At 44.3% G+C, this 13029-nt stretch overlaps 1 protein-coding gene across 1 annotated transcript in view; it reads right to left on the bottom strand.

Moving 5' to 3' along the window:
* TFCP2L1 (transcription factor CP2 like 1) overlaps positions 1-13029 on the bottom strand; it is a gene marked incomplete at its 5' end in the record, with an annotated part of 34788 nt that overhangs the window by 12021 nt on the left and 9738 nt on the right. Inside the window, one exon of the mRNA XM_082484631.1 lies at positions 1301-1377. Coding sequence (XP_082340757.1) covers positions 1301-1377 — 77 coding nt within the window. The remainder of the gene's footprint in view (positions 1-1300; positions 1378-13029) is intronic.

Below are 13029 nucleotides of genomic sequence, written 5' to 3'. Positions count from 1 at the left end.
GCCTCCACACCCAAAATGGCTCACATTGGGGTAATATTTAGTGTGTCTGTACCATACCCCAACCCCAGTATATCCCACTCTGACTAGCAAATGTGAAAGCCAGCTCACCTGTCCCTGCACTGGTGGAGCTGACGTGCCCAGACACCTTGTCAGTGGGAATTAAACTTGATTCCAGCCATTAAGAGCCAGTCATTGGCACTGGATTTGCCCCAGTACACTGGTAAACTGCTCCACTACACAGTTAAACAAATAACCAAATAGAATAGAAAAGCTTGTGTAACAGGAGAATTTTCATCTCTAGCCTGCAATGGTGCAGCCATGTCAATGACTGGAGAAGAAAGGCTGGAATAAGAGCAATCCCCAGGGCAGAGAAGTCCAAAGTATCCCTAACATATCCTTTTGTATATTGAGAGTGCTACGCTAGCATGAGTCAGTGACTCCTTACTTAGTTTCTCAAGTCCACGCTCCTGCTGGGGACTTCTGCATCAAATGGGAGTGAGCATTTTTTGCCAATGAACCTGAGAAATGCCCAGATCAAACCCTAGCTCTAAGAAGCAAGCAAGCCACAGAGGGAACGCCTGCAAAATTGGAATCGCAATCCACATGCTTCCCGAAATGGGCCAAAAGACAAACAAGGGACTGCCTGAACTTGGACATTTGAAATCCAGATTGGAATCCAAATTTTGCAACTATTCCCCACTTCTCAAAAGAAATCCTGAGGCAGAACAGTCAAGAATTTGGGAGAGGAAGGCTTGAAGGTTGGATCCAGAACCAAGATCCGGACCCAAGTTCTTGAATTTGAAGTGGTTTGGGAGGTAGGAAACAACGACAAAAAAAAATCCCCAGAACCAAACAACCAAGTTCTGTATGTTCATAATTATGCCCATTACCAAAGTAAACTGGAGCTATGCAGAATCTGCACGGCAGAATGATGCAAACACCAGGGTCCTCCATTTGACATGTAACAACCCAGGCGTGTTGCTGGGGTTAAGAAGGGAATCAAGTCTGCCTCTCAGCGGTTTTGACCATGTTCACCTCTGAACTTTGGGATTCCCCTGAACCCAATATTCACAGTGAAACTCTGGGGTCACGATCACAAACAGAATAAAGGTTCCCCTGAAGCCCTGTAAAGCCAAGCTGCATAGTCCCGTGAAACTAGCACTCATCAACTCCATCAGCCCGGCTCCCATTAAAAACAATGGCAAAGTATTTTCCATTGTCTCAGTGTGAGCAAGGTCAGGCCCTTCATTAGAGGCTGTATGTAGTAGCAGGAAGAAAAGAAATCTATATTTCTCCTTACCTTTACATATTTTGTGTTTAAATCTTGAAACTCTCCCAATTTCCTATTCTCAAGTAGACGGATTTCATAAGACTGACCTAGAGTTTAAGGAAACATTTCCAAGGTGTTTAATACGTTGTAGCAATGAGAGAGTCATGCTGGCATTTACGTGGCTAATAAAGCATACGTTTGATCAGGGAAAGCTCATTTTTGGTAACATAATGCATTTGCCCCCAGTTATCAAGTAGGCACTAAAGCATGGCAGAAATCTGAGGGGAAGGTTTGTCTTTTGGCAGCTAAAAGCTCTCAGATAGGACATCGATCGTCGTCTGTCTCCCAGGGCTGCTACAGTTTTCTGGTCACCCTTCAGAAAGTCACCAAGGTGTTCCAGGCAGTTGTCCCCGTGTCATGTGGCGGCAACAGCACTGCCTTCGTCTGTCCCTCCTGCTGAAGCCATGGTTGTGTGAAGAGCTGCTGGCACAACAAGTCTAGGCACTATTCTGCAGACGATAGGAACTCGGGCGAAATCTCGCCTTCTGCAGAGAGCAGGCAGGTCTGTAAGGTGTTTCGGTGAACCAGAAATACAAGATTTGTTCCATAAAGCCTTGAATGTGGCTGCCCGGGGCATAAATACTCCTTCAGACAGGCATGTGGAAGCAGCAATGGGTATTGCAGGATGCACAAGGACCAATTCCAGGAACGGAATTCATGCTCCAGCACTACACCACCACCCTCAGCATAAGGAATTTAGCCAGTTCAGTAGAATTCAGCTAACTGGTTTATGAAATAACATCTCCCTCCAAGGCTGACAGTAGACAAAGGAGACTGATGTCTCAATTCCTTAAGCACGAATGGCTAAAACAGCACAAAAGCTCATTGTATAGGACCAACTCAGTACAATAAACCTACAGCTGGTACAGAGGCAGGGCAGGATCATTAGGATTAATGGAGCATATGTATACCTTATAGCTAGTTTTTCTTGTTCGTCTTGCTACTCTCCTTTTTACTGAAAAACGCAAAAGTATGACAAGGCAGGCACCAACAAGGAGATCAGTTTGGGTTTTCTGGCTCAACCAGTATCTCCTCCAAACCGGTCCTACAGAAGACTGCAAAGCAGATATACCTCCCTCTAAGCAGTTGCTACCAGCGGAGACAAAAAAAAAAAAAAGCTACATTTCTTGATCTGGATCTGGAAATAGAAGACTTACGACAGCAGATGTGTCAGGAGGGCACTGTATTTCAGGCAGATTCCCTTTGGGGAATCCCAGCTCTTCTGGTTGCCCATGTGAGTACAGACCATATCACTAGAGCACGGGGATAATTGTGCTTATTCAGCTGGCTGGCAGGAAAAAAAAAAAAAAAAAAAAAAGGACAAGAGAGGCCATATCAAAGCCCCAAATATTTGCACAACACTCCTACTGATGTCAATAGGAGTTCTGCAAACAGGAAATGACCCTTGAATCCAGCGAGTGGCTTCGGGCATGGGGAGAGGGAAGAATAAACCATATGAAGTACCAAATTAAGCACTGGAAACATGCATAGAACTTAACCCATATCTTTGTGCTTATGTAAACCAAAACAACAATAGTGACCTTCCTTTGAAGATTGCTGGACAATAAAAGTGGATTTTGTAAACCAGAGTCCTGAAATGGAGGTCTTCCACACTTTAACTCAAGAGACTTTCTAATGTTCCCACTGATACACGTTAATATTGTTCACTTGGCAATTTTTAGAGAGATTACGCATCTCCCCACATAATCAATGCTGTTGCATCAGCATAAAAAGATCATGCTCAGGTTCACAAAATTAGTTTTCTATGCTGTATTATGTATCTGTGTATATGTTGTACATATGTATCTGTGTTGTATGAGGTACTTGGCTGGTTGATGGCTCAGTTTGGGGATAGATTTCACCACCTATAGAGTGATACAGTTCATTGCCACAAACAAATTTACACAGCCAAGCATCTCTTACACTTACAGTTCGTTCCCGTGCAAATATGAGGCTAATTAATCATGCCAGAAACTTAATTTAGTATCTGACACCATGAGCGTCCAAGAGACATCAAAATACATCTATGACTGTACTCAGATGGGGTAACAGGTACAGAGAAATTAAGTGGCATGAGCTGTGCTATAGAGGTAGGCAATGGTAGAACCAGAAGCCCTGCCAGCCATTCAGCGAGCATCTCGGGAATAAGCAGGTTTTTGGGTCACCTTTGTGCACTGATACACTCCTACTCTTTGGTCAGCCTGCTCTGCTTATCTGTAGTTCCAATTAGACAAAAGAAAATAATGGACATAAAAACTACTGGCCATGTTCCCTCCAAACTAGCATCGAGCACTCAAAAACTCTGCAGCACGCATCTTCCAAACAGCTGCACGGGATAGGAACAATACTGCAACCCATCAGCCAGCAGGCACCGCACATCTCCTCCTGACGGGAGTGATTCAGCTCGGATGGAGTTAGAAACACATTCTGCCCGCTGGTAAAAAAGAAACTGTAGTGGAGACAGAGTTAATATTAAATGGAAAGCCAAAGAGGAAATAAAATGCTTTGATGAAAGATACATGGGTCATCTGATGTAAGCCCTGGAACTCAGTTTACGCCATGAAAAACCTCAATCAAAATGGTATTTTACGTTAATTGCTTTCTCCTTGACCTCTGCATGTTTAACTGCAGTTACTACACAGAACTGTTATCAAAACAAGACTGCTCCCAGCCAAGCTTCATAAACACACAGTTTATTTCCCTCTCTGTGGAACTATATCAGTGAGAATTTGCTCCTAATTCCTCACAATTCCTTTGTATATAATTTCCTTGGTATTGATTTTGAAAAATGCATTCTCCCTACAACTTATTCCAGCAAATATATTGCTACGTGGCTAATGGTTCCCATAATTCATTTGTATTAGCATGGACGGGGTTCAGATAGTGTGTACTTTCATAGCACCAAACTGCTCGGACTATATTTTTTTCATTAAAAAATACATTCCAAACCCTGTTTACCCTAGGTTTTCCACCACCGTTACCTGCAAAACTCCTGAAACGGTGAATTACAATCTCAGCCTTGCAATTATAGCAGGATAACTATACTCCCCCTGGCGTCAGAGCGCAAAGAAGTCACTCAAGGCTCTGGTACACAGATCTTCTATGAATCCTGCATCGCTGACTCATCAGCACTAGCACGCATAGACTGCAATTTTCTGCTGAAACTAAATCAGTAACAGACCATTCTTAGTCAGGTATCTAAATTTGTAAAGAAACGTGGCTGCAAGTGTGACTAAAACAGACTGTATTCCCAGTTCCCAAGACAGACTGCTACTCGCTAAGCCCAAAACGTACATCTGAAACATAGAGTTCCCCTATACTGAGTTTTTCCATCTGTCTCAGATGAGAATACAGACTAATACAGGCTAGATTACATCTTTCAAAGCCAACGCTTGATGGTAAAGCTGGAGATGGGGCCAGAGGGTACCAATGATGAGACTCTGCAATGATTTGATTGAACGGTCTGACCTTGACCAGGGCAGTATCTGGTCCTCAGCTGACAAGCGTTTAACATCCCCAGGACTCAGATGGAAGAAAGAGCCTGAAGAAAACATCTGTGGCAACAGAAAGCAGTGGTGGCAGTTTCACCGCAGTCCTTACCAGGATGATATTCAGCATCGTTGAACGTTAGTCTTAAACCCAGTGCTGAAGGCTGGTAACCTGCTGAAACCCCGTTCCTTCCATGCCCTCAGCACTGGCCACAGCTACACCACCACAGGCAACGTGGGTTCAAGAGAGCTTCAAAGCTGGTGACCAGCCAGGCGTCTGGTCACGTTGTAATATTGACACACACATACAAGGGCACCTAAGGCATCTCCATCAGTGCTTGAAATGAAGAATACATTTTGCAAGCAAATCGCCAGCACAGCTGAGGCCAGAGCAGCCTCCTGCCTGCGCTCACAGCTCCGGTGCTGCCCTCGCACAGAGCTTGCCACAACCCTTTTCCCTACCTCAGGCAGGGAACAGAACGGTAATAAATATTTGGAAAGCCACATGAAATTCCTGAGATGCAGTGTGTCTCCCAGCTTCACCGAAAACTTCAGGGGCACCAATAAAAACCTGGGCGGGTGATGATACACTGTAATTTGTATTTTGAACAGACATTCCCTGAGCAACAGCAAATTTATGCAATCTCCTCCTAGGCTAGAGTTTGAGCAACTCTGCTTTACAAACAAGAGCAGTATCCAGCAAAGTAGTAACCACCCAGGTCCAGAGAGTTCCTGCTTGGTGATTCATAGAGCAATTGCATCTATCTGAAAGAGGATTTATAGACTGTTTACTTTTTTAACTTTTATTGTCTTTGGTAATCAACGCACATTAAATGCGGGCATGACCACTTCGTTTGGGGACAAAAGAACTGAAAGTCCACAATTTGCTACGGATGAAAAATAGTTTAGTTCAACGTGGGAATGCTTTCACACCCTCAAAAGGTACAATCTATAATAGCTTAACTGATTTCCATTGCTGGAAGTTGGTCAGCCATGGGGAATTCTAGGCAACTTCTGATTATAGAAGATTATCATTATCTCAAACTCAAAGTTATGTTTTGTTCAAAGATTATTTGCTACACAACGCCAATATCCGGCGTGCTTTTTTTTTTGGTTTGGTGTTACATTTCAAGAGCCACTTGCACTACACATTTTGTGGTTTTCTGCACAATACACTGATACAATACAGTAATTTCAAATTAGGATGCTGATACTCCAGATCAATATGACTCAGGCCTTACCTAGCCTAGACAAGCAGTCTGCTTGCCTTTCCGGCAATTAATTAAACTCTAACCTTATACTAAGCAATATCCCCAACAAAAGTCTGTGGAAAGAAAAAAAAAAAATCCAAACTGCGAGTCCTCTTTCTCAGAATGGATCCACACAGCACTAGACAGAACCAGCCTGGAAACTGTTTGATTATTAAGCCAAGCTGGCCAATAAAAATTCCATTTAGCAGCTTTATATGGACATCCTAAATAGCGCACAGATAAAGGCAAAGGAATGCTGACAGTCAAATGCAGCACGCAGAAGGAGGGGGAGGAAAAAAAAAAAAGGAAGCATTTCTCCTCCTAAACCAAAGCACATCCAGCAGGCAGGATCACCTTTGAAACAGCCAAATGCAACTATTCAGGGCATTGGGCACCCACAGGGATTTTTCTGACAAGAAAGATTAATGAACCCACAGGGTAAACAGGCAAGAGTGACAGAGCTGGCATGCTTGATTGCCCGCACCTTTTTTAGCCAGACAAAAGCAAAACTAAAACTTAGCATAAGGCTCACTGAAGTATCCCACGTGCAGACACTCTGCAGGACACAGAGCAAGGGCTCCCTCCCCCCCACCACAAATGGCAGTGGATATTCTGTGGTTAATTACTGCAGCCTCGTTTGACAAGATGCTGTAGGAGATGTTTATCCAGTGGATATTATGAATTCACCAGCTACACAATAGGCCACCCTGAAAACTCCCGCTATGCTAGGAACATGGAAATCCTGCAAAGGAGGATCAACTGTGCACCAGGAAATGCAAAAGGAAAACAAGAGTCATCCTGAGACATCTTGTCCCACACCTCATCTTCAACACAGCACGTTATAAGCGCTCAGGGATGGGGCAGGGTGGATACAGCTTGCCCTTTCTTGGCCATAACTTACCAGTTTCTGGTATTCAGTGTCCAGATCATACCCGTATTGAGCTGTCAAGTCATGACCAATGCTCACAAATGCCTCTTTTGTACAATCTTCTTCTGAACTTGCTTATATGGTAGTAATAAGAACCGCAATTTACCCGTGCTTTGCTTTAGTATTCACTGTCTCCTGACTGTTTCCCTTTGCAGCAAAGCTACCTTAGCTCCACTGTGTTTCCATACCCATCTTGAGTCCAACACTGAGGATACCTGCCCTACTTGCCACTACCACCAGGGTAGCAAGACTACAGGAACACAGCAGACCAATTCAACTACTAACACTACTACCACACCACAGAGCTACAATGTCATCGTGACTCTTCCTATGTCTTTCCTCCTTTTACAAGCCGCCCCCAACTCGAGGGGGTTTCTTTGTCCCCTTCTTTCTCTTTCCCTACCTCTTTCTTGTGGGAAAGCCAAACACATGCCTCGGAGCCAAGTTTGCTGGAGGAAAATTTCAGTGCTCATTTACTATATGAACATTTGGCTGAGCCCTACACTTCCCAGACTTTTGAAGATGGTCTATTTTACAGTGGTGACACTTCATAGCTAACAGGCACTAACAGAAACACTCCTCATTTACAGTGGTTTCCACTCAAAAGAGAGGGATGTACATTTAATTCCTCCAAGCCTACAGTCTAACTTTGAATCAAAGACAAAAAACCAGCCAGTAAACACAGAAACACTCCCGGTTGCTAAGTTCACTCTGTGCACTTGGGCTCCTCTTGCATAGACTCTGTCAACTTTGTTGAAGTTAATCTAATCTAAGCCACAGTATAAACTTTGATTTTTAATACAAATTAATCAGTGAAGAAACCACAGACTTCTTATGGAAAGCTAAAAAAATATCTGCCCTGTGAAAATAATTTATTCCTGTATTTCCACTTCTCTAGGAGGTACTTGAAACACCCAGGACTATCTTAGTCACATCTGTCCAGCTCAGAAAAACTCAGCCCCCTCTGTGTAAGTAAAAAATACAAGTTTTTTCTGGTTTCAACCTGATCTAGGTCAATTTGGACAACAGGTTTTATAGCTCTATAAGAGTAGCTTTGTGTGTAATGTTTACTTGAGTTTCAGATAACTAAGAAGAATGGTCCCAGGTGAGCGTGCTGAAGAGGGATGCAGAAGAGCTGAGTACAACTCCTGACCCAACCCAGCAGCTCCCTCAGATGCCCTCGGGTAAGTCGCTTCCTTCATCCCGTTTCCCCAGTAAGAAACTGGGAGAAAGCAAGTCCCACTCCCATGCCTGGCTACTTACCTATGCCTACCACTAACTAAGCAGGGGAGAAAATCTGATTGGCAACCATCCCATCAAAGCAGACTGTACCTTTGACACAGGTCACAAATGTGGCACCAAGCTAGGACAAGAGGAATCTCACTGCTCAAGCACTTGCTGTCTAGTTTCAGGAACACGTAATAAGTGCTTGGTAGGAATAAAAGGGAAAAAAAGGCGCTTTTTTTCTCCCAGCCTCTTTAGAAAGAAGGGATCATACACTACATCTATAAAAACAGTTAATCATGTCAAACCTACAGAGCTCCCCAAGCTTCTTATTGCTATTTAAAACGTGATCTTTTAGGACGCTGCAAGTTAGGGAAAGCTAATTGAAAAAAATCCACATCTTCTCAGATTGATAGGTACAATGATACAGACAGCAAACGCTGTAAAGACACAAGCAAAAATTTCACTATCATTATTACAGGAATCTCAAAGTAGATATGGATAATGGAGGAAAGTAAAAAAGTGATACGGAACATAAGGAAAAAAATCTTACAGATATTTTCTTACTTCTCACTGCACTCAGAGGAACTTCTGAGCACTTTCTTCCTTCACAGATATTGAAGATTTATGGAAATGGGAGAACAAAATGCAGTCTAGGGGCTTCCAGTAGGAGTTGTGCACAGGCTGCAATCCAGCAAGTTCACAATCCCATTTGAATTTCATCCAGATGTTAGCAAAAGAAAGGATTACAGAAAGAATAGAAAACAGCCTCTTGGTTAAAAGGCAACTGAGATTCTAGCTTCCTAGGGACAACAGAAGTCAGATACTCTACTTATGCAGAGGTGCCCTGTCATCTGAAGCAAGATTCATGGTGAGCTTAGGGATGGTGTGGTTTGGAGACAGGGTTGTTTATCCTGGGCTGCCAAGTGAAGACAGAGCTGCCAAACATATGGGGAAATTACTGCTAACACAATTAATGGCTTCGGCTGAGACACCAAAACCTACTCAGAGCTGTCTTCAAAGTCAGACAGGAGACAAATTCCTTCTCCAATGATGAAGAGGTGCACCACAAGAACCAAAAATACCAAGTAGCCAGTCTCAGAAACAGGAAAGGCAAACCAGCTTTGTTAGCCATTTTTTAAGCCATCCAAACCCAGGAACAGAGTGGAAAGGGGTCAGGGAGCAGTACGGCATCCTACAACAATCAGGGATCAAGGATGCACAGGTGGGCAGCCACCAGGGAACACCTCATATTCCCAGTCTCAATGACACAAGGTCATGGCTGTGCTTGTGATCTCAGGCAAGGGTGGAATGCACGTTCACACAGCGGAGGCCGCGAGCAGCAGAGCTCCTTGAAATATCCAGGGCTTGGTCAGTAACGGCAGTGATTGCTAGGAAAAAAGGCAGTTCTTAGCATGGGACAAAGAAAAAATATCCCCACAAACAGAGCTATAATTAAACCAGAAGCACACCCAGGCAGAGCTGGTCACTCAGCCTTCTCTACACTTCATTTAGGCAAATAAAGAATTGTTCCAGGAAAACTACAAACATTCAGACAGTTGTGACCCCATAAAAACTCAATTACGTATGAGTTAACGTCAATCCAAACCAGCTTTTTTCATTTACTGTAAATCTCAGTGTTTAACACTGGGTTCTCTGGCTGTAGGAGACAACTGAATTTGAACTTTAGACTTTTTAAGGGAGGCAAAGGTTCTCTTTTGCCTTCTGTTGCAAGCGATTTAATCTCCTACACAAGCAATTAGCCATCAGCTTCGAGATGTCCTCTTCAGGTGCTCATCACCCAGTGATTTCTGCACCTTTCTTTGCAGGAGAAACCAGGACATGTCTGCAGTGAGCTGAGGCAGGAAAACACACAACAGATTTTAATCACAGCACAGTTTAAAGTGTACCAGTTTAGGCACACGTATCTTGAACCTGGTTACATGCCTTTGCACCTGAGGGCTGAAGTTCGGGGCTTTCATTTACGTGACCCAGACTCAAACTTAGTCCATCTTTAGCTTCATGAGGCATCTGTTGCTCACGCACCTCTACAGCAATGCTCCCAATATCATCACAGGTCTTCTCAGATGTTAGTGGTTTTCTCTCATGGTTTGGGTTTTTGGCTTGTTTGTTTTCTGAACTGTCTAGGACTGGCAATAAAGATGACTCCTGGAAGACACTGTCAAGCAGAGATGGCCAGCCTTCCTAACCCTAACCAGCTGTATGCTAAAATCCTCACATGGCCAAGAACCACAAGTCGCATACCACAGCTCTGGAGAGATGAACAGAGCCCAGGAAAACTTTACAGGCAGGTGATGGCCAGTTACGTTGAAGTACCACTGGGGAACAGGGCTGGATTTGTCACACAGCCTGCTCTCAGTGACCCCCTGCCATCAACCTTAACCACTCTCTATTTGGAGTAATTTAGATCTGAGGCTCTCAGCCAACATCAATGCTGGTCATGAAACAAAATCATTACTTGAATTGCTCACAGTCCACATGTGGTTCTGGCACTACGAGCTAATTCCCCTGGGCAATGACTTTCAGGTTTTTGGCTTTTTGTTTTGTTTTTTAAAGGAATGATTTTATTTCCTCACATTTATTAGCATTCAGATCTACTGTACAGTGCTTGTTTCCTCCGCATTCCTCCTGGTGCAATTTTTGGAACCACCTCCATTGCTCCCATTTCTGTCCGCGTTTGAAACTAGTTTCAACCAGCCATGGTCAAACCACACCCCATATGACTGCAGACCATGGAATATGCAACTGCATCAATCCCTCTTGCTAAAGCAGCGGTTTGTAATATGGTTGCTGGTTGATTGTTTGTCTGAAAATCCCTATCCACAAGAGACACTGAAATAGTGCTAAAAGGCGGGCTAGTTCCAAAAATGTTAGGCGATGTTTGCGCTGCAGACTTCTGGACAGTGTAGCTCTGTTGACAGATGCGATCCCTGACCAAAGGAGCGGTGCCAGCAGCAGCTCCTAATGTGAGGACACAGCACCTTTACCAGTTTTGTAGACTGAGGTGGAGCGGTGTTAAGACACCATACTAACAAGTCTATACTTTGTCCTGCCGGATGAGTAATTCTCCTGAGGTCCAGTAAAGATCTCTTAACATAGGAACTGCCCTAAGGATTAGCAAACTAAGATGATGTTCAATTTGGGCAAACAGGGCTCTGGCTCCAGTTTCCCAAGGAATGTGGGAAGGCGGGGGGGAAGAGATGGGGAAGGACAAGTGTAATGAGTCAGTCTTTGGAAACCAAGCTAAGGATTTGACTCTAGTTACTTCATTTACAGGCTGGTTCTAGAGCTGCGGCCAGCGAGCACTCACAGTTTCAAACTGGAGCAGACGAGCTTGGGAGTCTGCCACTGCTGAATGTCCCCAAGTCAACTTAACACAACAGCTAAGCTCATTCCCTTGTGCTCCCTCACAAATGCTTCCCCTGCCCTTACCAAAAACACTGGTCTCCAGTTCAGGGGTCCTCTCACCTTCCTCCTTCATCCCTGGGGAGAGCCCAGGCCAAAGACCTCTTTCTCCCCAATGCCACTGACCATCTCTCCGGGTCTATCTAGCAAGAAGCACGGCTCATGAGAAGTCATTATGCTCCACAAGCCTACAACCTTCTCCCATCCCTCTCCCGTTTGTATGCAAACACAGCCACTGGACAGCCCTTCTTCCTAGCCCATATGAAACCATTTCAGATCTTACCTGAATCTCCACCAGTTCCTCTTCTATCTCTGCTATGCAACTTGGCCTTCCATTTGCTACCCAGTTCTTCCAGCTTTCCCCACTCCATAGCTCTGTTAGATTGACCTTTATTCTATCCATTCTGTGCATGGACTACCTCCTGAGCTGGTCCACTCACCAACCACCTTTGAACCAGTCACACATGGAGCAAGTGTTTCAGAGCAGGGAGCAGAGTTGCTTCACAGTGACAAAAGGTCAGTTATGAGTGGAGAAGAGCTTGAGTGAGGAAGGAACATTTGGACAGCAAGTGGCAAGAGTCACCCAGCAAGCAGAAAACCCCAAACTCAGTCCTCACAATTTGGATAAGTAACCACGCTGGATGTGAATTGCTTTGTTGGAGCTGGGACAGCCACTGTGTCTTTGTATCTGCCTTACTAGGAGCCAGCTATGACTGAAGCTCGCTCCAGCGCAGACAGGGTGGAAAGACATCCATTAATTAAGTTACCCATTTGCTAAAGTAATCCATCACAAAACTCAAGCATACAAGGAAGAAGGGAAGTTTTGTGTAACAGCGTTTGGCCAGACCATGACAAGCACAGAAAGAGGGAAAGGGGCAAGAGGTGTCCCTTTGCTTACAGTCAGCGTCAGGTGATAAGGTGTAGGGAATGGTCTAAATCACTTCATGAGATGGCTATGGCACTGCAGCTGGGTCACAGTGCTCTGGTGCCAGTCAGCTCTTCTGCCATATCATGAGTACTAACTCCAGAGACCTGGGCTGCCTCGTAGTCCCCTTCACACACTTCCTCGGGCTCATACAACAATTCTATTAGTGGGATTAATTTTCCAGCAAAGCCTTTAACTTGCACCTAGCTCTAGCTCAGGCAGGACAATTGAGATCAGTGTGGGATTCCCTGGCTTGTGTTGAGCAGGTCAAAGTAAAGAGCTGCAGCACCCTCCTTCGGTTTTAGAGAACGGATGGCAAAATACCTACACAACAGGTACCTGCTGGGAAACTGTATAGTGCAAGAATCAAAAGAAGTTCCCACAGAGAAGCGTTGCTGGAAGGAGAAGAAAATTTTACTCAAGCACTTTAATTTTTTGCTTTTAAACAGACACACCTG

Source organism: Vanellus vanellus (assembly GCF_965231255.1).
Source record: "Vanellus vanellus genome assembly, chromosome: 5".
Lineage (NCBI taxonomy): Eukaryota > Metazoa > Chordata > Aves > Charadriiformes > Charadriidae > Vanellus > Vanellus vanellus.
The sequence above is the reverse complement of the archived record's forward strand: the minus strand, read 5'-3'. Positions and strand labels throughout refer to the sequence as shown.